This window comes from Chinchilla lanigera, unplaced genomic scaffold (assembly GCF_000276665.1).
Source record: "Chinchilla lanigera isolate Chin_1 unplaced genomic scaffold, ChiLan1.0 scaffold00028, whole genome shotgun sequence".
Taxonomy (NCBI): Eukaryota; Metazoa; Chordata; class Mammalia; order Rodentia; family Chinchillidae; genus Chinchilla; species Chinchilla lanigera.
Window position 1 is genome coordinate 14286932 of NW_004955429.1, and position 24315 is coordinate 14311246.

The following is a 24315-nucleotide window of genomic DNA, read 5'->3' on the forward strand; positions in this document are numbered from 1 at the left end:
CATGTCTTATTAGTTTTAATAGTTTGAAAGTTCTCTCTGATTTTCTCTGTAGACAAATGTATATCTTTTATGAATAATGATAGTTTTTGCTCTTCTTTTCTGGATACCTTGTTTCTTTTTCTTTTTTTTTCTTTTGTCTTGTTTCACTGGCTAAAGCACCTGTGAGACTGCATGGAATATAGTGCCAGGGTCCAAGCTGGGCAAGGTGCTGGGATGCAGGGAGAGAGACAGAGTTGGTGGGAGGCTGCAACCTGCCTGTCAGGTAGGAGGGCGGATCTAGGGAATACATAGGGCGTGGTCAGCCAGGGCCTGGCATGCACCCAGCTGTCAGTGGACGTGAGCAGTTCTGTTAATGCCGGGAGGAGGCCCTGGGCTTGTCCATTGGCACCACCCCGTCCCCACCCCCTTAGCATTGGCCGCGTGCTGTCCCGGTACTGGGATGCCAACCAGAGGGTCTCAGGAACAGCTGGGGACAGGAGCGGGCCCCAGCCTGGGAGGGAGCTGCTGTTGGAAAGGCCCAGAGGCAGACACAGCCTGGGGGCGTCTTAGGGCAGAGCCCGCCGGAGGGTGCAGTGGCCACGTCTGCCCCTGTGCTGTGGACAGCTGGGGTCTGAAAGCTGCTGCAGGGGCATTGGCGCGGGAGCGCAACCAGGTGCTGCACCACCTGCCCACAGCCGACCTCTCCTTTCCCCTTCATCCGTGCCCACGTGTTCATCTCCATCAGCAAGCGCTGTGCCAAGCAAAACAAAGAAGGCCGTCTCTTCACAGCTATTTCTACTGTACACTCTTCTGGCGTGATTTTCCCCCCAGTGCTGCTCATGATTATTTACTAAAAAAGATAAAGTGATTTTTTAAAGTGCGACTTTCGTTTTTGTGGAGTAGTAGGTTCTTTTCTTTTTTTTTTTTTTTTTTTGTACGTAGAATCGAACTCAGGGCCTTGCACTTGCCAGGCAGATGCTGTGCTGCTGAGCTATATCCCAAGCCCCTTTGTTTCTGGTTTTGTTTGGAGACAGCATCTTGCTACGTAGTCCATTCTGGCCTTGAACTCATAGCGATCCTCCTGCCTCAGCCTCCTGAGTGCTGGGATTACAGGTGTGTGCCACCACGCCCAGCTTACCTGTGGTTTGGCAGTGTGGCCCTTGCATGTGGTTGCTTTCTGTTTCTGTCCTGTTGGGCTTGGCATCGCTCATACCGGGAGCTTCCTTTACCTTCTCCCAGGCAGCCCAGCTGAAAAAAAAACCCAGTTGTAGACAAGTAGAGGCCACAGAAACGCATGAGTGCAGAGTTCTATTACGAAATGGCTAAAAACTGTCATTAAAGCTGCTTTCTGAGAAGTTAGGATGGATGGGAGGAAATCCATGGAACCGTTTCTTTAAAGATGTTATTTTTTGAAGCCACAGTTGTTCTTTTCTCTGAACCAAAATGTAGCCTTCAGAGCTGAGTGCCTGTTCACCAACTTGACAAAGAAAATGAGGACTATAAAAGAAATTACAAGCAGAAATTTCGTACAATCCAATGTACTGCAGTAGGATGTTAACATGTATGTAAAACATGTACGTAAAAATGCCCACGCCCGTGAGTTTGCACATGCTTACACACCCGTGCAACCACCCCCGTGATGAAAATAGAGAAGACACCATCAGCGCAGAAGGGGACAATTCCCTGGACGGCCTCCCCAGCCCCAGGCACCAGGTCTGCTTCCTCTCAGCACAAGGACACCGGTCTTCTGCAGTCCGCTAGGAGTGGGGCCATACAGCAGAGACCTTTCTCTCTGGTGTCCTGCTTTGCGAAGTATGTTGGATCTTCATCCACGGTGTTGCCTGTGTCAGTCCTCTGTGCCCCCTTACTGCCAAGGACTGTCCCCCCCTGGGAACACACCGCAGCACTCATCCACTGGAGGGGTGTTAGAGTCGTGTCCAGTTTGGGGTTTCTCTGTCTGTTTTCCAGGGCTACTGCTGAGTGCCACAGATTGGGTGCATTGTATGGGGTGGGCTTTGTGTGACTTCCTGTTGTGGAGCCGGAAGTTCTGGCGCTGGCATCTGGGGGGCGGGGGGGCTCATGCTGTGCCCTAGCATGGCAGAGGGTGTCACTTGTGGAGACAGGGCATGGATGTGGGCTCAGGCCCCTTCCTCTTCTTATTTTTTTGGTCTTTTTGAGACAGAGTCTTACTATGTAGTTCAGGCTGGTCTTGAACTCACTTTGTAGCTCAGGCTGGCCTCGAACTCACAATGATCCTCCTGCCTTAGCCTCCCAAGTGCTGGGATTACAGGCATGAGCCACCACGCATGACTCCCTTCCTCTTCTTAAAAAGCCACTGATGCCATCTTGGGCATCCCCCATGACCTCACATAACCCTAATCACCCTCCGGGGCCTGTCCCCAAGCACCATCAGCATAGGAATTCTGGAATTCACGTGAGCTTTGGCACCTGTGGCATGTGAACTTTTGGGGAAGATACTGAAATCATAGCTGAGCTTTTATAAACAATGCTGTCCTGGATAATTGTGTACACATCTTAGTGCGGACATATTTCCACTTCACCTGGCACTGAAATTGCTGTCATGTGGTGGAAGCATACATTTATATTTTAAAAGAAACTGTCAGACTGAGCTGGGCACAGTGGCACACAGCCGTAGTCCCAGCACTTGGGAGGCTGAGGCAGGAGAGTGGCTTGAGCCTAAAGTTTGAGACCAGCCTAGGCAACATAATGTGAGCCCCCCGCCCCCCGCCCCCGCACACACGCACTCCAAAAAAATACAAAGAAGAAAGAAAAGGAAGACACTACAGTTGCCTTTGGCAGGGACAGCATCTGAGAGCACTAGTGACCCCAACCCTGCCAGCCCCTGGAACCCCCCCACCCCCAAATCTTAGCCACATGCGTGGTGGGCAGTGGTGTCTCCTTGTGGCGTTTATTGTGGTTCTCTGGGACCGTGGATGTTGACCATCGTTTCACACACGTACCCGCCATCTGCCCCTCCTCTGGGACATTTCTTTCAGATCCCTTGCTTGTGTTCACCTTAGGGCGTTTATCTCTACACTGAGCTGTGAGAGTTCTCGTGTTCTGTCAGGAGGTCCTTTGTCGGGTGCACGTATGGCGTATATTTCTGCAAGCTTTTGGCTTGCCTTGTCATTGTCCCTGTGTCCCTAAGAAAGAAGCAGTCTCAGCTTACATGAAGTCTGGGGTGCTCATTATTCCCAGATGGCTCCTTCTAGGGTCCTGAGGCGTCTCACTGATTTTCCTGTCTTTCCTTGCACGCATGTGTCTGCAGTTCCTTTGCACTTCACTGCTGCGCATGGTGTGCGCGGGCTGGTCTCCAACTGTCCCGTCCTGTCCCCTGCACGCCACCTCGGCACCTCTCGTGAGAGCTGCCCGCATGTTTCTGCCTGTCTGTGTTTTGAATTTGTTTTAGCAGTCCTAGGGATGGGACCCGGTGCCTCATGCCTGGTAGGCAAATGCTCTACTGTTACTGAACAGGGTCAAAGAAGTCCCCATGGAGACCTCAGCTTGGATGCCCCCGAGAAGGGTGGCGGCTCTCCCCCTGGAAAAGCCTTTGAGGACAGGTCAGCAAGAGGCGTGGGCAGATTTATTAAGCAGAAACAAAGGTACAGGAGTTTGGGAGCTGGAGAGGGAGCCGAGTGACGGCCACTCGTGGGGTGGCAGTCGGTGGCATCGGTGACTCTGCAGCCCCATGTACAGGTGAGAGGCCTGGACCCAAATTCCAGGCTCACTGAATCTTCCAGGACTGAGGAAATTAGGAATGAGGGCCCTGGAGGGGAACAGACAGATCAGGGGAAAGCCATGAGAATGGCGAGGAACTTTGCTTGAAGCTGCAGTTTTCGTACAATTTTGTGGGGGGGGCGGTTCCGGAGATCAAACTCAGGACCTTGTGCTTGGCAGGCAGGCACTTGTGCCACTGAGCTTTATCCCCGGCCCTACAAGTACAATTTTAAATTTTAATTTTCCTTGTCTCCTTTCTGCCTGTCTTTATTTCTTCACTATTCCTGCCCTACCTCCAAGCTGCACCCCAGGCCTGTGCATTCCCATGTATCGCTCAGTGCCACACAGCTGGACTTCCGTAGCTTTAGAGAAAACCAGACTGGTGTCTGCCTTCTTACCTGGTCCCCGGTGGTCAGCACTCAGGCCAGGGCCCCGGGGCCGGGTGCAGAGCTCAGTCATGTTCGCGCAGGCCTTCTGGGCCCGGGGGGCCAGGTGCTGGCGTGATCTACAGTCTCACAGTGGTCTCTTCATACCAAGTGAAGACTGTTTGCATCCGACCTCAGCCTGCAGCTCAAGCTGTCCAGCTCCCCCGGCCCACAGTGACCCCAGAAGCCTCTGAGAGGGAACAACACACTCAAGTCTCCCAAGGAACTGGGGGTCAGAACTGCATAATGGAAACCATTGTGTAGCCTCCAGCACGGCCATTTATCCCAATAGCCATTACATTTCAGATTGGTCCAAACCTATAAATCATATCTTGAAAGAAAGTATGTTGGTGCCATGAAAATTACCCTGTATTCTCACCACCTAATTTTTAAAATGTGTTTTAAAGCTTGGGGGAAGGCAAACAAGCCAGGGGCCCAGCCCCTTCTCCCCCTTTCCTGCCCTCGCATCATCCCCCAAACATCCTCAGGGCTCCCCAGGCTCCGGTGCGCCAGGCTCTGCTGTGCATCTGAAGGTCACGGGCAGTGGGGATCCCGATCGGGCAGCCCCGCCAGTCCTGGGGCTGCGCCAGCCCATCCTGGAGCCGGCCCAGGCTTGCGCCCAGGCAGCGCACTCTCGATGGAGCTTGGATAGTGGTGTTCCTTTAACGGTGTCGGAGGGGAGGCTGCTAATACAGGGGGGTCCTAAGGCCCGTTTCCCAGCTGGCAAGATGGAGAGACAAGAAGCTGGGCATGGTGGTGCACTCTCACAGTCCCAGCACTTGGGAGGCCGAGGCAGGAGGATCACTACAAGTTCAAGGCCAGCCTGGGCTATATAGTGGGACCCTGTCTCAATAAACAAACAGAAAAGACGGAGAGCCCTGGAGCAGCCTGTAGCTGGGCTGGGGACCCTGAGCTTCTGTCCAGAACCTCACCAAGGTTCTGCGGCCAAACTGTCCGCTGTTCCCTGGGGCTCCTCCTCAGTGCCTGGGCGGGGGAACAGAAGAACCCAGCAGGGGCCGGGCCCTGCGTGAGCCAAGCTGGCCAGTGTGAGTCGTGTCCGTCTGCCCCCACCCCGGCTCTCCGTGTGTCACACTGCAGCTTTCCTGAATGTTGGTTTTTTAATTGCAGATAAGGACTGAAATGCACACCTAGGAGCCCACTACCCCCACGTGTTCTGGTTTGCTCTCTGATGTTAGTTTTACTTATCGTACATGTACATAACTGGACTATTTCTCTTCCCACTTAACACACTCTAAGCGTGCTTTCACCCTGGAAGAACTTGTCCAAAGCAGGCTTAGGGCCTGCCCAAGACTCCATCCCGGGTGGCCCGGGCTCTCCCAGGCCATGCGGGCAGCACCAGGGGTCAGGGCTACTTCCCCCCATGTGGCCCCTCCTCAGAGGGCTGGTCGGGTCCCTGTCTCTGGGCGCAGGCGCTCGCCCAAGCTCTGGCTCTGGCTCTCCGGGTAGCCGTGACTGTCCCTGTCTCCCTCCTCATCCCCAGCCCTCCTAGCTCTGTTTCCTCCCGCACCTCCTTTGGGATGGGACCCCAGCGCACCCCCTCGGGGCTCCCCGGGTTCCTGGGTGTCCCCAGCTTCAGCTTCTGCCTGGAGATGAAGCCCTGTCTGTTCCTAGAGGATGGGCCTGGGGGGCAGCCTCCCGTGCTCTTGCCGCCCTTGTCGAATGGCAGAGCGGGGATGGGGTAGGAGGACAAAGCTGCCCTCGTGCACGGGGCCCACTGCCTGCCCTGAGAGCTGTGAGGGCACAGGCAGAGGCGTGGCCTCTCCTCCCACCCACCCAGGCCTCCAACCCGCAGGAAGTGGCACTGTCTCCCTGCCCTCCCGGGCCTCGGCCTCCTGGCGTTCTTAGGGAAGGCACCTGTGTCTTACCAGCTGCTTGGCCCAGCCTCAGGCCTGGGTCACACTGCGGTGGCGGCAGAGGATTGGGGCACTCACGTCCCTGGACTGGCGCCTGTAAGGCAGGGTCACGTAGACAGTGTCCTCCCACAAGGCCCGTGGCCCGCGGGCACTCGCGAGCCCAAGCAGTGCCCAGCAACAGCCCCCTGCCAGGGTAGAAGGTTGTGGACACTTTGTGCCCCTTGGTGCAGGTGTGGGCCCGGAGCTCAGTGCCCCTTGCCTGGACTTGCCCCGAGAGAGTAGGGGCCGTCCTTGTGGGCTTCAGACAAACCCCAGCCTTTCCCAGCAGCTCCCGCAGGCCCAGTCTCAGGTGGTTTCAGGTTAACTGTCTGCAGGGAGCTCCGGAGGGGGCGCAGGTATCTGTGGCCTAGGGCACAAACCTCGCTCAAAACTTGGCCCACTTTGCTGCCCTGCTCTGTGCCCCGGAGATGCCCGGCCTCCCCCACCACCCGTGGTCCCTGAACGCTGAGGTTCTGTTGGCTGAGGTCTCCAGCAAGCAGCCAGGCAGAGGGGCCGTTCCTCAGCTGTTTCTTGGGGATCATGTTCACACCCCAACACCCCTTCCCGCCATGGAATCCTACACAGAGCACAGGGCTGCGAGTTACTGCTCGTCCAGACTGCACGGGGCCAGGCTCTGCTGGGGCTGGGGACGTGGTGGGGACAGACCGCAGGCCCTGCCTCGGGCGGCACAAGGCCCAGGGCAGAGTCAGCTGAATGCAGGTGGAGAGAGCTGGTGAGCGCCGCTGGTGGTAGCGCTGGACGCCAGAGGAAAGCCAGGCCGTTGTGGCGGCGCGGACACAGCGCGGGCAGGACCGCAAGGGCAGAGGCGGGCCCCCCGCAGGTGGAGGGGGGCAGTGGCGGCCGCGCCTGCTCAGCCAAGGCAGGGTGGAGAGGTGAGCCTGGAGAGGTCTCAGGGCCAGCAGGGGACCCAGGGGCCCACGGCGAGCTGGGCTGTCCCTCTCTCACGTGCCACCGGAAGCGGCAAAGGCTGGAAATCGGGAGGGACTGGACGCCGCCGTGTGCCGGGGAGAGCAGTCTGGTGCTGTGTGCAGGAGGATGAGATCGGTGCTGAGGGGCCACGGAGACCCCGGGGCAGCCGGGGTCACTGGCACCTGGGGGCTCACAGACCCACATCTCTCGTTGCCCCAGGCTGCGCTTGCTCTGACCCCACAGCCTGCCCTCTGCTTCCACCAGGCCGCTTCCTCCTGCTCTGCTGAGCAAGTGGGCAGCTGTCCTCTCCAGTCCTGATCAGCGCTGGCCCGGTCCTCAGCTGTTGTCCCCACATGCTTCCAGCCTCCTCCTCCTCCCCGTCCCTCACAGCATCCCGGGGCCACCCTGGCCCGCTCAGCGCCTCTCCCTGACTGCAGGCCCCCAAGGGAGAAGCGGGGCCCAGGGTCCCCAGGGCGCCGTCCAGCTAAGGAAGGGGCAGCCCTGCTTCCTGCCGGCGGGGGTGCGGGCAGGATGCACACGAGGAGTCAGGCCCAGCTCGGAGTCCCCGCGGCTCCCGTGCTCCATCTTCCTATTCACAGACGCCAGAGCGAGCGTTCACAAGCCATGCTGCACTGACCGTGTGTACATGTAACAGACGGCTGCTTTGAGCACGCGCAGCCGAAGTGCGATCACACTGCTCGAAAGGTAATGACAGCATTCAGGGGGAAGGATGTCGGTGAGTGGCGTGGTGCAGAAACGGGATGGGCTGGAATCGGTAGGCACGGGCTGTCTTCCAGGGCGCCTGTCCTGTGGGGAGAGCCCACCACACCGCACGGGCCTTGGGGGCCTTTGGGTGCTTGAGGCCTGGGCGACCCTTGCGCCTAAGCCTCAGGCTGGGTCCTGGGCCCTGGCTGGGTATAAGCCTAGTGAGCAGCCCCATGGGTGCGGAGGGGCCTAGGGACGCCCTCCGGGCAGCAGCCACGATGGGTTTTGGAAGGTAAAGCGGAGAGGAGGGAAAAGCACCCCGCCGGCTTCGTGTAGCTCCGGAGTGCTGCTGCTGTCCTGAGCGTCGCTGTGTAAAATGGGTCGTGGGCGCTGGGGGCCGCTGAGAGGGCGCAGTGAGCGGGCAGGGCTGGCGGGGTGGCGCCACGCACGCATGGCCACAGTGGGCAGGGAGACGCGTGGCCGGTGCCCACGCTTTCATGCTTATGCGCAGGGTCACAAACACGCGGGGCTTCCGTGGCTGCGTGTTTTCATTTGCCTCGGCGCTGGCCTGGGCTGGAATCGCTGCGCCACACCGTGCCTCCCGGTTTTGATGAACTGCCAGGCTCAGAGGGGCCGGACAGTTTCTCCCTCGTGACAGCAGTATCGGAGGTTCTGGTGTCGCCACACCCGTGTCAACACTTGTTTTTCTGTGGCTTCTTATCATAGCCCCTCCGGCGGGTGAGATGGTACCTCCCTGTGGTTCTGGTGTGCGTCCTCCCGCCCCTGAGCTGTCCCGCTGTCTCTTCATGTGCTGCCTGGCGGTCGGTCTGTGTTGGAGATGCTGCCGTTCCACCCCTCTGCAGAGTTTTAAATCGGGTTGTCATCCTACTGAGTTGTTGAAGGTCCTTATGCAGTCTAGGTACGAGTCCTTATCAAACACGTGATTTATAAATATTTTCTCATTCTGAATTATCTTTTCATCTTTCTTTCTTTCTTTCTGTCTGTCTCTCGTATACTGGGGCACTGAATCCAGGGCCTTGCATTTTAGGAAAGTGCTCTACCACTGAGTTGTATCCCCAGCTCTTTTTATTTTTGAGACAAGGTCTCACTAAGCTGCCCAGGCTAGACTGAAACTTGTGATCTTCCTGCTTCAGCCTCCCACATAGCCAGGATTACAGGCACGCACACTATGTTGGGCTGTTTTCACTTTCATATATTGTTCTTTAAAGCCCATGAGTTCTTAATTTTGACGAAGCCCACTTTCGTTATCCTCATTTTGTGGCTTGTGTTTTGGTTATCTTCCTTTCTCTTTTTAAGCATGGTGTGCTCTAGTGGAGCCTGTATTAAAAGATTTGCTCAGACAGCGTCAGCTCTGTCCCCACCCCCTATGGAGGCATTTAAATTAGTTTCTGATTTATCTCTTGTGTGCTCATTTTTGCAAAATTAAATGCTTTCTCTTTCATTCACAAGGGTTTTTCTTGCTAAGTGAGGTAAGTCTGGCTACGCCCTGTGATGGGCCTCCCCCGCCTCCCGAGCATGGCTTCGGGGTGAGTGGGAGCCTCCGTCCCTGTGCCCTGCCCTCTCCTGAACAATGACCTCTGCGTGGTGGGGGGAGTCCTCAGAACGACTCCTGGGGGGCACAGTTTAGGGCCCAAGTAACTGTTGGAAACGACCCCGTTGGCCTCTGTGGGTGCTGCCCGGCCTGTGGCCGGTGACGGGCGCAGGGACCGTTTCCCGCATACTCACGGGGGGCTGTAGTCAGGCTGTGGGATTTTTGCCCATCTGATGGGTAAGATGATGGTATCTCAGTGTAGATTTTAGGGGGAAAAAAATCAGCTTTTCTGAGATGTAGTTTGTAGACCTGAAGGGCACCACTTGCTGGGTTGTGAGACCTAGTGGCCTTTTTGTCACTGTACCTAGTTTTCCGGGGAGGGATACAAGCGAGCCGGTGCAGGGCCGCGCCTTTCGTGTCCGCCTCTTTCCTTGCAGACATTCACGGTGCGCTCGCAGTTCTGAGAGACACTGTGTGTGCTGAGTGCCCGCAACTGCCCAGCAGCTCACCCTGGGCCTGCGCTCCGGCTCCTGGCGGCACCAGCCAGGTCTCCAGTGCGCAGTTGACTCCGCTCCGCCGCCAGCCTCACCGTCCTCCCTGGCTGCACACGTCACTCGTGCGTCCCTTGGTGTTAGTTCCGGCACCAACCTGAGATGCCCCGTGCGCGTGGAGGAAAGGGCCGCCGTGGCTTGCAGCTCTGGGGGGTTGGCTCTGTTGCTCTTGGTCCATGGGGAGCAGCACGTCACTGTGGAGCGTGCGCGGGGAGCAGAACCCAACACTCACACAGGGCAGAAAGGCAGGAAGAGGCAGGGGCGGGGTCCCAGTGTCCCCTGCAAGGCCAAAACCCCACAGACTGCAGGACCCGCTCTGGGCTTCGCTTCTAGATCCTACCACCTCCCCCAGTGCCACGCTGGGAACCGAGCCTGTAACACACGGGCCGGGGAGGGACGCACCAGGTCCAACTGTGAGCCCATTGTGTAGCTGTTCAAGCTGACTTCCTGTTTCCTGCAGATGCACACGGGAGAGAGTTCGTTTGTGCCCGCTGGGAACAAAGGCGCAGGAGCAGTCTTGCCCACCTCTCAGGGGCATGGGCGGATGGGAGTGGCGTGGCTGGTCCGCGTTTAGCTGTGTGCGCCTCTGGCAGCTCCACACCCTCCGGGATCCTGGTGCCGCCTACCCGGCCCCTCACTGTTGCCCAGCTCCTCTGAAGGGTGGTGCCCGTGTGGCTCGGTTCACACTGCCTGCGGACTGTTTCTGGGTCTTCCCGGCCACTGTATTTCCTCCAGTACGAAAGCTGTGTTTAAATCCTCATCCAAACGAGTTCGCTTCTTTCTCCCCTCACGTTTATTAGTGCATATTGGTTACACAGAGGAGCTGCGTTTTGGCAGATTTGTACACGCACAGAACATACTTGTCACCTCTGGCCCACCCTCCCCCAAACGTCACATTCTTTGGGGGGAGTCGGTTCGTGGATTTCAATCACAGTCATTTCACCCATTCCCCACCTCACAGCCCCCATTTCCTCCTCCTCATCTAGCAAGAGTCTCCTTCATTCTCTTGTCCTCTTTGTAGATTCCATACATTAGAGAGTGTGGTACTCGTGAGTCTGGCTTCTTTGGCTCAAAATGATGATCTCGTTTTTCGTATTCTTGATGGTCACCATTCCGGCCAGGAGGAGATGAAACCGGTTTAGCTTTGACTTGTATTCCTTTGCTTGTTTCTTTGTTAAGAGAGTAACTGTTTATATGTGATGGGCACAGTGTATTTATGTACAGATACTTTCTCGTTTCTAACTTCCTTTTCTTTACAGCGGTGTCTTTCACAAACCGGGCACTTAAAAGTCTATAAAATGTCGATCAGACGTTTTTCTTTTTTTGCCCTGAGAACGTGCTCTCCTTTGAAGGGCACCTGCCCATCTATTTCGGCGCATGCCCACATGGTTGCCCTACATTCTTAGTTGCTTTATTGGTCTTTCTCCTACTGGTTTCTAAGAGCTCTGTGCTGGGGAGAGTAGCGGCCCTGCAGGGGTCCTGCGTGCTGCAGTCTCTTCCATCTTCTTGCTTTTCCTGGTGTTTTTCCTGTAAAATTGCACGCGTGGGTGTTTGCAGAGTCCAGCACATCGTTCCATTACGGATTTGGGGCCGCAGGCTTCCCCGTGGGTAGAGGCACGCACCCGTGACTGCTCATGGCTGCATTTCTCTCACCGCGAGATGACGTTCTGTTTGGAATTGATTCTGGCGCACAGTATAAAGCACAGAATCGATTTTACCTTGTTTCAAGTGACACTGCAGTTGTCCCTGTACCACACACTAGAAAACTCATGTTAGTCACCGAGATCTCAGGCCGTACACCTTTATTGTTAAATTCTAGATCTCCTCCCATGCTTGGACTCTACCCTCCTGCTCTGGGTTCCCTCTCTTCCCTGGGCTGCTGCTGTTGCCATGGCAGCACCGCCCTCTGAGTTAGGAGCCCCCATGCCAAGCTGGAGATGTCAGAAGGGTGGAGCAGGGCGCCTCACGGCCTTTCTCCCTGCTCCGGGACACCCTATTTCCACAGACACTTCAGAGCCAGAAAAGATGCCTGTTGATTTTCAAAACAGGAGATTGTGTTCAATCTGTATATTCACTTGGGAAAAGCTGATGTGCTGATTTTGTATCACCTGCTACCAGCATCCTTTGCTGCATTTCACTCAGTCTCTCCTGAGTTGGAGGATCTGTGAGGGACGCTTTGAAGGTTTGTTTTTCCCTGGCAGTCTCTCTCTTTTACTGCTCTTACCAAAGGCTCATCTCGCTCTGCTGCTGGCTGACGCTGTTTGTACACAGGGGGCTGGAACTCATTCATTTTATATCTTGCTGACTTAAGGAAAGTGTTCGATTTTGTCTGTATTCATCCCAATGTTTGTTTTCTGGGCGTTTCTAGGTGTGCTGTGTATTGTGTGTAAAGGACATCGTTTGTTCCTTCCTTAGAGGATGGACACTGGCAGATCTCTTCTCTGGAAACCTGCGGTCCCATCCATGCCTTTGCGTGGCGGTGCTTCTCATCGCGCCAGCCGAGTGTCAGCATCCTAAGCAACCCTCGCCAGGGTCCTGCAAGTTTCACCCAGTAAGGGGGTATCTGCAGCTGCTCTCACCCCAAGCCCGGGGTCCAGGAGACGAGGCCTGGGCTCCTGATGTTTTAAGAGAAGCCTGCTGCTGCTGCTTGTGCCCTACAAAGGGGGAGGTCAGGCTGCCCGCTCCCTGTCCAGGGAACAGGTTCTGGAACCAGGGTTGTGCTAGTCAGTGCTCTGGGTGTCCCCGAGTCCTGTGCACGGCCCAGGCAGTGCTGGCAGCCCCCACCCAGCAAGTGACCTGGGAGTACATGGCTGTACAGGGGCCAGCCAGGTCCCCAGAGGCTCCACAGGGCAGGACACCACTCTCCAGGGCCAAGGTCTGAGTCAGCGGGTGACGAGAGGGACAGGGTCACCGGATGCCCCCTACAGTCCTGCACACGACCCTGGCCGCCCATTCACAGAGAGCATCGCTCCCTGGCACCAGTCCTGCTCTAGCTGGTGGCTCCTGTGAGCGGCAGGGGAAGCCCTAGAGACCGCAGGCCCCAGCACTCACACCCTGGGTCTCCTACCACAGCCCCTTCCTTTTCCACTCCTGTGCTTCTGGACCTGCAGCCTGCTTGCTGTGTGGCCCAGGGAAGCCACGCTAGCTCTGAGCTTGTTTGCCTGTGAGGCGTGAAGGAGGGGGCGTTTGTGTTAGGGCCACACAGCGTGGGGCCCAGGAAGGGCTGCAGAAATGTGTCCGGCTGAACTACGCCAGCCAACGCTCTAGCGCAGTGGTGGCAAACCAAAGGCGCGTGTGCCGCAGCGGGCCGTGTCACTGAAAGCTCTAGAAGATTCGCCGTCACTGCTTTAGTGGTTCCGTTCCCCCGTTAGACCTCCAGAGCCAGAAGATCAGGCCTGGAGTTGTAAACACTGGGCCCCACGCAGTAGCGCCTGGGGCTGTGTTCTGCTGGGGAAGAGCCTTGGGCCCCCGCACCTGGCTGAACCGTGGAGGCGCTGCCCGAGCCTGGGGTCCGGGGCTGACAGGGACGCCTGCCACCACTCAGCTCGGGCCGGAGGGTCCTTCTTCCCTAGTTTACCTTCCACGCGGGGACTTGGAAGCCAGGCCGCGTGCTGACCTGGGGCCGCCTCCCCGCGAGCACACTGTCCCTGCGCTCCTCCGGCCGGGCCGGGCCGGCCTGTGGGAGCCGGTTCTGGAAATCGGGAAGGTCTGCAGCCAAAGTCCAGGGGGAGCTCTGGCTACAGGGCCTGGACCTGCTGTACAGCTGCGGCACCTCTGAGGGTGGGCAAGGGGTCTGCGCAGGGTCTCCGGAAGGAGCTGTCCCTCCCTGCCCTGTAGTACCTCGTTAACACCCTCGGGCCGGCTCCCCAGGGACACACTGGCAGGGGTACCGGGCCGTAGCCAGATCCCTGGGTCTGTCTGGCAGACAGTGGACTGCAGTTCAGAGCAGGCAGCGCCCCCACAGCCCTGCCTCAGGCCTGCAGCAGCTGCAGCACCGGGCACGGGGTCCGGCGCCCTGTCCTGCAGGCGGGGCCCTTGCTCCTGTGGTCGAGGCAGCTGTAGCTCCACCACGTCCGGGGGCCCAGCCGGCAGCTGGGCTGACGCTTTCCCTTTCTCCATGCAGATCTGGGACATGAGCGACGAGGAGACCCTCTGAGACCACCGCTGAGGCGCGCTGGGGCAGGACAGCAGCCGGGACGGGTGACTCCAGGCCTGCGCGTCCCCGCCCCAAGCCCGAGGACCAGGACCCTCACCCCATCCCACGTCCTGCCCGTCCTGCCTGCAATAATAACCTCAGCTTTGGCACCACAGCCCTTGGGCGCAGCCCCTCCACGTGCCGTTTTTTCTGTGTCACAGGGTCAGGCCCCCAGGGGTGTCCACACTGGAGGCAGCACCCATGTCCCTGGGCTCTTCTAACCTCACCTGTAGGTGGAAGCTGGGGGTGAGGTGGGTTGGCCAGGCTGCCTGTGCAACAGGGGCCACCTTGTTGCGGGGGGCACGGGGTGCCCAAGTGGCTCCTGAACATCTTGGCCTGACCTGGGCTGTGTCCTGCTCAAGAGGCGGCCCTGGGTGCACGGGGCTGCCTGCCTGGCACTGGACGTGCCCGTTCCTTCCACACTTCCATCCTGGCGGCTTCAGCACATCTCAGAGTCAGTCAAGTCTAGAGCCGCGTCTCCCAGCAGAGACAGTGGAGGCTGAAGCCCCCTCCTCCTGCTCACACCAGGCAGCTCAGGGCCATCGCCCCGCCGCCCCTGGACTCGAGAGCCACACACACAGCCAGCCTGTGGTTTAAGAGCACTTTATTATTGTTCTTAAGGCTACTTTTAAGTACAAAAAAAAGATGGCCTGCCAAACCTTTTTTTTTTTTCTTCTTCCAGGAAAAACAGGCCACAGAGAATGGTATATTACAGATTTACACATATCAGAGGAGTCAGAACGCGCCGCGGACGACCCGGGTCTGGGGGACGGCCTATCCCAGATAGGTTGGCGCGGGGACCCGGCCACCAGCACCACCGTCCCCAAGCGGCGCCCACTCACTGGCCGAGGAAGGGTCCGCGGCGGCGGCTCTGGCCCGCGCTCAGTAGCCTGTAGCAGTAACAAACGTGTGGCTATGATGCGGATGGTGGTCTCAGAGTACCTGTGTTCCTGCACGTTTACGGACACATCCACGACCAAAAAAAAGATCAACTTTTTTTTCCAAACGACAACAACAAAAAAAAATGAATGATTATGATAGGAAAGGGAAAAATTAAATAGCTACATATCATTAACAAATTAATTGTTCTTCAAAAAATACCTACAAATTTCTCTGTACATTCTTTACGCACAGCGTAATGATGGTCTTAAAGTTACCTATATAAAAAAAGTGTTCTCAATGATTTTTTTTCCTACAGAAAATACAGGGGCCTGAATGCCAAAGCGTGGAAGCCCGGTCCAGTGGGAGTGGCTGGGGCTGGAGGAGGACTTCCTTCTACTCCGTGAAGGCCAGCAGCAGCCTGACCAGCTTAACCACAAGAGCCAGACCCAGCCCTCCCACCCAACGTCCCAAACCCAACAGCGGGCCGGGCGTCTCGCCTACTGCGAGCTGGCTCAGGGCGCCTGTGCCCTCAGACCTCACAGTTGAGGTGGCCACGCCCGTGTCACCCAATCAGGTGACGTCTCGAGTCCCCTGGAGGGCCAGGCTGACACAGACCCCTGGGGTGGGGACAGAAACGCTCACTGACCAAGAGGAGGAGCGGCTGTGGGACACCCACAGCCCTGTCTCGGGTGCTTCTAATGTCTAGTTAGTAGCTGTGAATATGGCAGACGATAAATGCAGTCGTAACTGGGTAAAGTCAGGAATGTACACGGCCTTGGCCCCACGCACCAGAAGCACACAGAACACGGTGCGCATCGACAGCCATCTGCGGTCAGCCCGGGGAGCAGGCTGCGCCCGGGGAGCTGGGAGACACCATCCGGGTCCCCGGGGGGGCGTCACCAGGTAGGGGGGATCCCAGGGGCAGTGGTGCTGGCCACCTGCAGCCCACGCCTGCTCCCGCCACTGCCCGCTGCCTGCCAGGTGCGGCGCCCGCGCTCCTTGTGGGTAGAGGATCAAACACAGAGCTCAGAGTACAACTGTACCAGCAGTAGGGAGATCTAGGTCTGGGACTGACAAACTAGCTCTGAAAAGAAGCCGTAAGTACTCTGGGCTGCTTAGTGTCTATACAATTAATAGAAACCAGCTATTTTTTCTCCGTTAAAACACGAGTCCTCTTTAAAGCACTACGGCGTCCTCGACGTCAGGCTCTGACAGCTGCAGTGATCCCAGAGGGTGAATGCCCGTGCGGCGGCGCCTGTGACCCAGGTGCAGCCCCGAATCTAGAGAAGACTGCAGCCTGTGCGGCACCCCAAGCTCCTCTAACCTCACTGCACCCCAACGTGTACGGCTGGGAGCGGCCGCCCTGCGGTCCCAGCACCTTGCCCTCAGGGTGCCAGTGTCCTGCGGCAGCTGCCAGGCAGAGCCTCCGTCCCCCAATAGTGCAAATCAGACAGCACGCTTCTCTTCAAGTATACACACGCACACACACGCGCACACACCCCGGGCCTCGGGAAGCACACGAGAAGGGCACAGAGTGCCGGGACCCCCGAAGTCATCATGGCTTGTGGCTGAGGACGCTGGAGTCCTGACCGGCCGCACACTGTGCCAGAGGTTTCTTTGGTAACCAAGGCAGGAAACAAGCGCCACAGAGCACGCCCGCCGACCCGCGCGCCGCCTCCTGGCACGTTGAGGGCCCCTCGTGAGGACGTCACGCAAGTATGAGACAGAAGAGCACAGAACCCCACAGCACGGGTTTGTGGACAGACCGCCCCGCCCCTCCCCCCGCCCACCCCAGGATTTTTTTTTTTTTTTTTTTTTTTAAAGTACTGACTGTTCAAAGCTCAGGCAAACCATGCAGACAGGCGTGGTGCCGAGTGCCCTCAGGAGACCACGGACGGGGAGTGGCCGTGGCTGACCATGTGGGCGGAGGGGCTGGCTGGCTGGCCCCGACGTGAGGCTGACTCGGGGCTGCTGGACGCTCCGTCCTTGGCCGCCTTGATCTGCAGCCACGTATCACCCAGGGCTTTGGCGAAGTGGTCATCCACAGAGCCGGTGATGGACACGGAGTTGGGCACCGGCTCCGGCTCCTGGTAGTTCTTGCCCAGGCTCCGGCGGAAGTGCTCCTCCACCACGGGGTCGCAGGCAGGGGCGGCTGCAGGGGAAACGAGGGCAGGTCACGTTTTAGGCACCTGCTGCCCTGGCCAGTGACACTCAGAACAGCGGGCCCCACCCACGCGTGTCTCCCCACCCGCTGCCGGCCAGGGACGAAGGATGCGCTCCAGAGTGAGGCGGCACGGGCGGCAGGGACACTCACTGCTGGGTGGTCTCCGGTAGCTGGCGGGCCCGGGCGCGGCGCAGCCGCTGTGCGCGACGGGGCAGTGCGAGAGGTTGCAGTTGCGGGCGCCCGCTGAGGCGCAGGTGATCACCGAGGGCCGGTTCTGCAGGAAGAGGCGTCAGCGCTTTAGCGCACACAGGGCCATGGCACTGTGTCCCCAGTGCTACCCTCCCCTGCACTGTCCTCTCTGGAGCGTGACCCCTGCTCATGGCATTGGGGCCAGCGAGGGGCCAGGACAAGCGCTGGGCACCAGGGACTAAGTCACAAGGTGGCAGGAGGGACGCCCGCTCCTGCTACTGCGGGCCCAGGTGCTCTTGGATCCCACAGGACCTCTAGGTCCCTCTGGGCCCTTCCCAGTAGGCCGCAGGGTTCTGCCTGTAGCAAAACCAGCTCAAGCTGGCTCCTTCCTGTTGTGACCAAGATGAGACGCCGCAGCCCCCACCCGGTCCGGCTGCCGCCATCTCGCTCCCTCCTGTCACCTCCACATGGTGTCCCTCAAACACCTCTGGCCTCTGCAGCCTCCTGGGGCAGCTTGAGCTGGCATCTGTCTCCTCCTCCCTCCTGGAGTCCTGACCAGCAGAGGTCAGAGTGGGGGGCCTTGCCAAAGAGGGTGTCCAGGAGCTTGGGGGATGCCCAGCCCCCGGGTCAGCACCGTCCAGAGGGACGAGGCCACTGAAGGCCCAAGCTCGGGGCCCCTCCTGGCCTCAGCCACAAGGACTCAGCCTGGACCGACCCTGACTCTGCTGTCACGTGCTGGGCGCTCTGCCCACGCTGTCCCCACTGTGTGACAGCACAGCCAGGGACTTGGCCCCAGGCAACCCGGCAGCCCCCAGGACACGCCACACAGGCGGCTGCTCTCCCTCTGCGTCCCCGCAGCCCTGCACACCGCCTCTGACGTGGGCCTGGAGCCACGCCCGGCTGCCAGTGCCAGGAGGAGGCCGCTCCTGCCACACGGCCCCAAGGGTGCGGCCTGCCTCTCGCTGTGGCCTCCGCCCTCCGGCGTCTTTGCACCTTTTTCACGCGTCACTCCCCGAGCTTCTGGAGCGCAGGGCTCGGTGTGGGGCCACCCTCGTACCCTCAGCAGGGCGCCTGGCCACGAGCTCCAAGTGGAGAGCACCGTGCGCATACACAGGGCAGTGACACCACGTCACAGCAGCCTGTGCCGCTGCCCACCCCGAACCTGGCAGGGACCCCTGCGCCCTGGCAGCCCCGCCACTGTCCACGCTGGCTTCTTGCCACAGCCACCAGGCCTTCCTGTACTGTGAGGTCCCCCAAAAACCTCATTTTTCAAAAGGGATTTTTCTACCGAGCAACTATTATAATAATTTCCCCATTTTCTGTTACTATGTGCCAGTCCCAGGCCTCTGATCAGCTCGCGCTGAAAAGATTCCAGCCCAAAGCAAAGAGCCCCCCACAGGGACCAGCCCAAGGTGCCCCGCCACCCGTGCGCGCGTACCTGCTGCCGCTCCACGGGCGTGAGTGTGGGTGAGAGGCCAGCCGCCCTGCCGGTGTCCCCGCTGCTCTTGGTCAGGGCGAGCGGCTGCTCCACGCCGAGGCTGGGCAGGGAGCTGTACAGGTGGCCGCCGTGCAGGCCCATGGTGGGGGCCACGGCTCGCTCGATGGGGCTGCGGCTGTGCTCCCGGGGGTCCTTGCGGCAGTCTCCATTGCTGGTCTTGTTCCTGGAAGAAAGCAACGAGCCCTTAGGAGGGGAGCCCTGGCCAAGGGACCCCAGGCGGGGCACCGTTCCCACAGGCGGGTCCCACCTCCACGCGCCCAGAGCCTTCCACTGTGGTCAGCAACCCCACCTCCCGCTTCCCGCACGGCCCCTGCTCAGGGCGGACCCACAGGGCACCTCGGGGCTCTGCGCCCGTCACATGGACCCCGTGACCCCACCTATTCAGCCTCGGGTCCCTCCCTCCGGTGCACCGCGTCCTCTGGCACCAGGGCCTCTGTCTCCACGACCTGCATCTAGTCTTTCAAATCACACTGTGGCAGACGAAGACCTCTGGGCCTGTTCCCTAAGAATCGCACACTTCTCATGGAGGCGGCGTCCCCTCCCTGCCTGTGCGCACAGCACACGGTGACCCCGAAGCAGGGACGAGACACGGGCAGGCAGACACAGGCCCCGTCAGCCCGCGGGCAGCCGCCTGCACAGACGGTCCTGGGCCTGCAGGTGCAGGGCCAGCATGGAGTAGCACCCGGGCAGCCCCACACTCGGGGCTCCACTCGGGGTGACGGGCACGGGACACGGCGCTATGGTTCTGTTCTCCGGCTGACCGCACGGAATACCTTCAGAGCAGCCGAGAAATAAACATCTATCCCGCGAAGACAACCCTGGGGGAGGATGTTCTGCCTGTTTAGACAGTGGGTCCCCTGCATGCCACTCGTCCCGGCGATGCCCAGAGGACAGTGCAAAAGACTCCTCCTCCCCCGCGTGGACACCAGCGTGCGCGCACTGCTCCTCCGCAGCGACTGCAGGCCTGAGACGCGTTTGCGCACTCGAGGCCTCCGGGGCTCACACCCCCGGCTCTCACCTAGCTGGGTGTGACACCTCAACCGTTTCTCAGCACGTTCTCACACGTGCTGAGAGTTAGTTCCTTCCAGTTTGGAGAAAAACGAAGTTTGCTTTCTGACTGAACTCTCCCGGACACATCACGGAGCCCAGCCTGCCCAGCACCCAGGATGCCTTCGCTGAGAGGAGCTGCTCGGGCCCAGGGTGCCGGGCAGGCTTCTGTTTACTCAGCCAGTGTTAACTGAGCCCTGATCGTGTGACAACTAGAGTGAGACGCGGTGCTGACATTCCAGCAGGGACAGGAAGCCCGGGGAGGGGCCGCAGCTGGCAAGGACCCTACAGACGCCGGTGACAAAAGGCACAGGCCGAACCCCCGCTGCCAAGGTCACGGATGCCCCACACCCACTGCCCACGCAGAGTACCCAACCGCGAGTCTGAAAGGTGTCACCAAGGAAAGCCATGCCCAGAGGGTGTCAGGGGCCGCCATCCCACACTGGTGTCACGGTGCTCCCGCCTGGCCCCACACCAGGCAGAAACTGCGCGGGAACACGGTGCCGCCGGCGTCACGGAGCCAGCAGACCCTGAGAAACAGAAGGTCCCGAGACCTGGGCAGCAATTTTAGTGAAATTATACATTACTCACATTTCCAGCTCGTCCCACTGCTTCCCGGAGCTCAGAGAGACTGTTCTCCCCGTCACCGCCTCCGTGAATCACACCCAACCTCAGCGCTTCCCAGCGTGTCACACGCTCCGGGGACAGGGACCCGAACCACACGCACCCTGCGGCAGCACAGGGACAAGCGCACGGACACTCACTGGGCCGAGGGGCTCCGTGTCAGGAGTGCTGCCGCGGCCAGGACTCGGGAGAAAACCCCTGCAGGCAGGGGCAGGAGCAGGAGCAGGGGCGGGGCCGGTACGCCTGGTCCAGGACAGAGCCTTCTGGGGACACAGGCCACCTGTTCCGGAGCAACCTCTGAGAGAAACACGTCCACAGTGTGCGCGGCACGGTGGTAAATGTCTGTAATCCCAGCTCGCAGGAGGCTGAAGCAGGAGGATCACTGAGGGTTCAAGGACAGCCTAGACTACAACGCGAGACCCTGTCTCCCAAAACCAAAACGAGAAAGTGCCAGTGTTTGGGGAAAAGCAAACCTGCTCCCAGCAGCAAAGCTGTGCAGTGAGCAGCACCCGCAGGAATGAAAGGGCGCCGGACGTTTCAGAGGAAATGACCAGCGGGACAGATCTGCTTTCAGGAAGAATTCAAGAAGCATTTAAAGCGTGGGCCTGAACAGCAGCGCAACGTCCCCTCCTGTCAGTTATCCCCCCGCCTCGCTGCGGCCTCCCTGGGCTCAGCGTCCCCTGCACCCCAAACCAGGCCCACCACGCCTCCCTATGAGCAGGTTGCGGCTTCCCAAGGAGGCAGTAAAGCGCTGGAGTGCGTCCCCAGGACATTCTGCTGGGGACCCGCCCTGCTCGGTGCCAGTTCTGGACAGGAAGTGCTGGCCCGGGCCACCTGAAACAAAGCTCTGGGCCAGGAAGGTGGGCCCATGAGCCAGTGTGCAGAGGCAGGGGGACTTGGTGGCCTGGGGGTCCCAGAGGCAGAACAGGCCAGAGCTGCCCCCCATAGCCCGCAGAGGGACCGCCCAGTCTGCACTGTCACCTTGTACCCCCAGTCTCCACTGGGTGATAGTGTCCTCCATGGCCACTGCCCGTGGGCCCCCCAGCACCTCAGCTGCCACCTGTGTCTCCTGTGATGCCCATCCTTCTCCAGGAGCCCGGAGGAGCGCAGGAAAATCTCCCCGCTGCCTGAGCACAGTCACGCCACAGTTGCATGGTGGGGCCCAGCGAGTTCCCAGCCCCCACACTGCTCGTGCTCGGGACACTTCCAGCTCCCTCAGGCGGAAGCTTCAAGAAAGAAAACACTGGTGCTAAATGGTAAACACCTGTGATCCCAGCACTCGGGAGGCTGAGGCGGGAGGATTGCTGTGAGTTCAAGGCCAGTCTGAACCACATAGCAAGACCTTCTCTATAAAAGAATGAATGAATGAATAAATGAACGATTTTAATTTACAACACCCTGTAAGTCACTTCATTCCTGTCTGGTGATTCCGTATCTTTACTGTGAACACTGCTTTCAGATGTGATGTGGGCCTCCAGGACAGTCCTCAGACCTGGTTCCAGTACCCTGGCTGCCAGGAAGCTCAAGCCTGCCCTGAGTACCCCCATTAAGGGAGGCAGCCTTTTTCCCCTTGCTCCTCACAGTGGGCCAGAATTCCAGAAGTCAGGTTTCCCTGATAGAGGCGTAAGGCAGAGAAGTCCAGGGCCAGCCCCTGCCAGCGGCCGCCCACGCTGCACTAGCACAGTGGGCTCCTCCAGGTGCCTAGGGGCTGGGCTCACTTCCGGGCTGCTCCCCCGGCAAGCAAGGTACTGGTTTGGTTTTCCCTGACTACACTGGGCCCTGTGTGCTTCCATCAGCAGCCTCGACAAGACGGGAAGCAGGTTTGAATGTGGGTCAACCTGTGTGCCCTCCCCGTTGGCCACTGTCACCAAGAAGCGGGAGTCTCCACCTGCTGGCTGGGAGGCTGGGGTCCACATGCCCAGCACACCTCGTCCCCAGATGTCCAATCATGTGCTGCACACATGCACACAAGCGTGAATGGACACTGCTGAGATTAATAAAGTATAAACTAATTTAACATTCACACTGCTACTGAATCTGTAGTTGTTTTTGTCATTATGTATCCTCTCAATGAATGAGAGTTCTAAAAACTGCAACCGCTTGCAGACTTTTGGCATTAGGCACAGTCGTCGAAGTGGCGAAGGGACGGGAAACATTACGTTTTCAGGATCTGAGCTGCCCCGTCTGCCGGGGACACGACCAACCCTCGGAGACCATCTTCCCCTCTGCCGAGCAACGTCAGCATCTGTGAATGGGGACTGGCTTTGCCGTCTTTAGGGGTGGGGCACGACAGCTGGGACACACGCTAGAGAAAGGGGTGAAGACCAGGAGCGGCCACTCAAAGCCCAGCGAAGGCTTCTTCGCTCAGGACCCCTACTCTGGGCCCCACCTCTGCCAGGCACAGGCTGGGCGAAGCCACAGCAGAAGGGACTCGGCGGTGCCCACGGGTGTGCACCCCAGCGCGGGGCACGCCATCATCGTACGGAGTCAGGGAATTCTTGGGTGCAGCCAGCGCCGACGGACTGGAAGATGACAGAGCAGCTCAGGGAGCCGAAGGCCATCTACCCGGGGGCCAGGGAAACCTCGAGGACCCAGCGACCGATCCAAGTGCCCAACGGGACTGGTGTGGAAGGAGCTTCGGGGGCCTGTGCCCCGCCTGCCGCGCTGCGTCCCCGACACCCCCAGCCCGTCCGTGTCTGAAGCTCAGATGCGCGGAGCGGGGGGCGTGCCTCTGCACATCTGCAGCAAATCGCTGGAAACTACTTAGGACCCATCGTTCACTGAGGACACTGGGAGCTCTGTCTTAGCCCGAGAGAGAAGCTTGGAAACCCCGAGGTCGACAACAGCGGGCCGTGCAGTGCCAGCGCCACAGAGAGGCGAGGGGCACCGCAAGCCACACGCCGCTGTCCTGGCCACCTTCGGTCCTGGCTGTCAACACAATCTGCATCAAAAGGCTGCGATACGAGCCCCTGTCGAGGACGCCTGCCTTAAAAAGAAACAAGGAGGATCGTTGCGAGTTCGAGACCAGCCTGGGCATCCACAGTGGCACATCTCTGCCAGAAACCAGGGCGCACAGGCTGCACGGGAAGACCCTGCAAGGGGCAGCCTCTCCCTTCACGCCCTTGCTGTCCGCCATGCCTCAAGCAGGGCCCACCCCAGACCCTTCTGCCTCGCAAGGACTAGGGACTCGTGAAACGCCAGCCAAAACCAACTTCTCCTTCAAGGTGCAGGGATCTGCTATTCTGTCCCAGGGAGGAGGAAAGTGGCGGGGCCACAGAGCCAGAGGCCAAGTCACGCTGGCACCCACGCCACAGTGAAGGTGCACCGCCAACAGAAGCCTCCTGGCCCTTGTCCTCTGCGTGTGACCCCGTGCAGGCTGAACTCCCACACCGATGTCACACACGCGCACGTGGCACACGGCAGCGCCCCCTCCCGTGCAGCCCGCTGTACCGCCCCTCCCCCACAGCACGTCTCCTCCGAGCCGGTAGTCAACAGTCCCAGATGACGTCGTGAACTTTCCATACTGGAGGAGAACCTCCGATTCCACAAACTGAGTCAGCCTTAAACAAGTCCAACGCTGATTTTTTAAATAATTTAACCTTCTCCCCTGACCCCACAAACTGCAAACAACAAAACCAGCCATGAAATTATGATACAACTCTTCTAATTTAAGCATTGAGGATAAAGTGATGAAATCTTCACCTAATAAAAGATTTTGGGGGGGAAAGTTTCAGACAGGCTTTCACTCTGTAGTGTAGACTGACCCTGTGCTATGTAGCCCACGCTGGCCTCCAACTCACAGGGATCTTCCTGCCTCAGCCTCGTGAGTGCTGGGATTACAGGTGTTCACCACCACAACCAGCTAATAAAAGATCTTGAGGTAGCTATCTTTTCTTTTTTTTTTTTTTTTGAGACAGGGTCTC

At 58.9% G+C, this 24315-nt stretch overlaps 2 protein-coding genes across 4 annotated transcripts in view; one reads left to right on the forward strand and one right to left on the reverse strand.

The window, feature by feature from the left end:
- The window catches only part of Atg7 (autophagy related 7), a 224059-nt gene extending 209956 nt beyond the window's left edge, over positions 1-14103 (forward strand). Inside the window, exon 19 of the mRNA XM_005387012.2 lies at positions 13917-14103. Coding sequence (XP_005387069.1) covers positions 13917-13949 — 33 coding nt within the window. The 3' untranslated portion in view covers positions 13950-14103. The remainder of the gene's footprint in view (positions 1-13916) is intronic.
- Positions 14104-14577: 474 nt separating this feature from the next.
- Vgll4 (vestigial-like family member 4) overlaps positions 14578-24315 on the reverse strand; it is a 111655-nt gene continuing 101917 nt past the window's right edge. For all 3 annotated transcript variants that reach the window (XM_005387009.2, XM_005387008.2, XM_005387010.2), the window contains 3 exons: positions 18662-18884; positions 17185-17308; positions 14578-17022 (listed from right to left, as the gene is read on the reverse strand). In XM_005387009.2, coding sequence (XP_005387066.1) covers positions 16751-17022; positions 17185-17308; positions 18662-18884 — 619 coding nt within the window. In that variant the 3' untranslated portion in view covers positions 14578-16750. The remainder of the gene's footprint in view (positions 17023-17184; positions 17309-18661; positions 18885-24315) is intronic.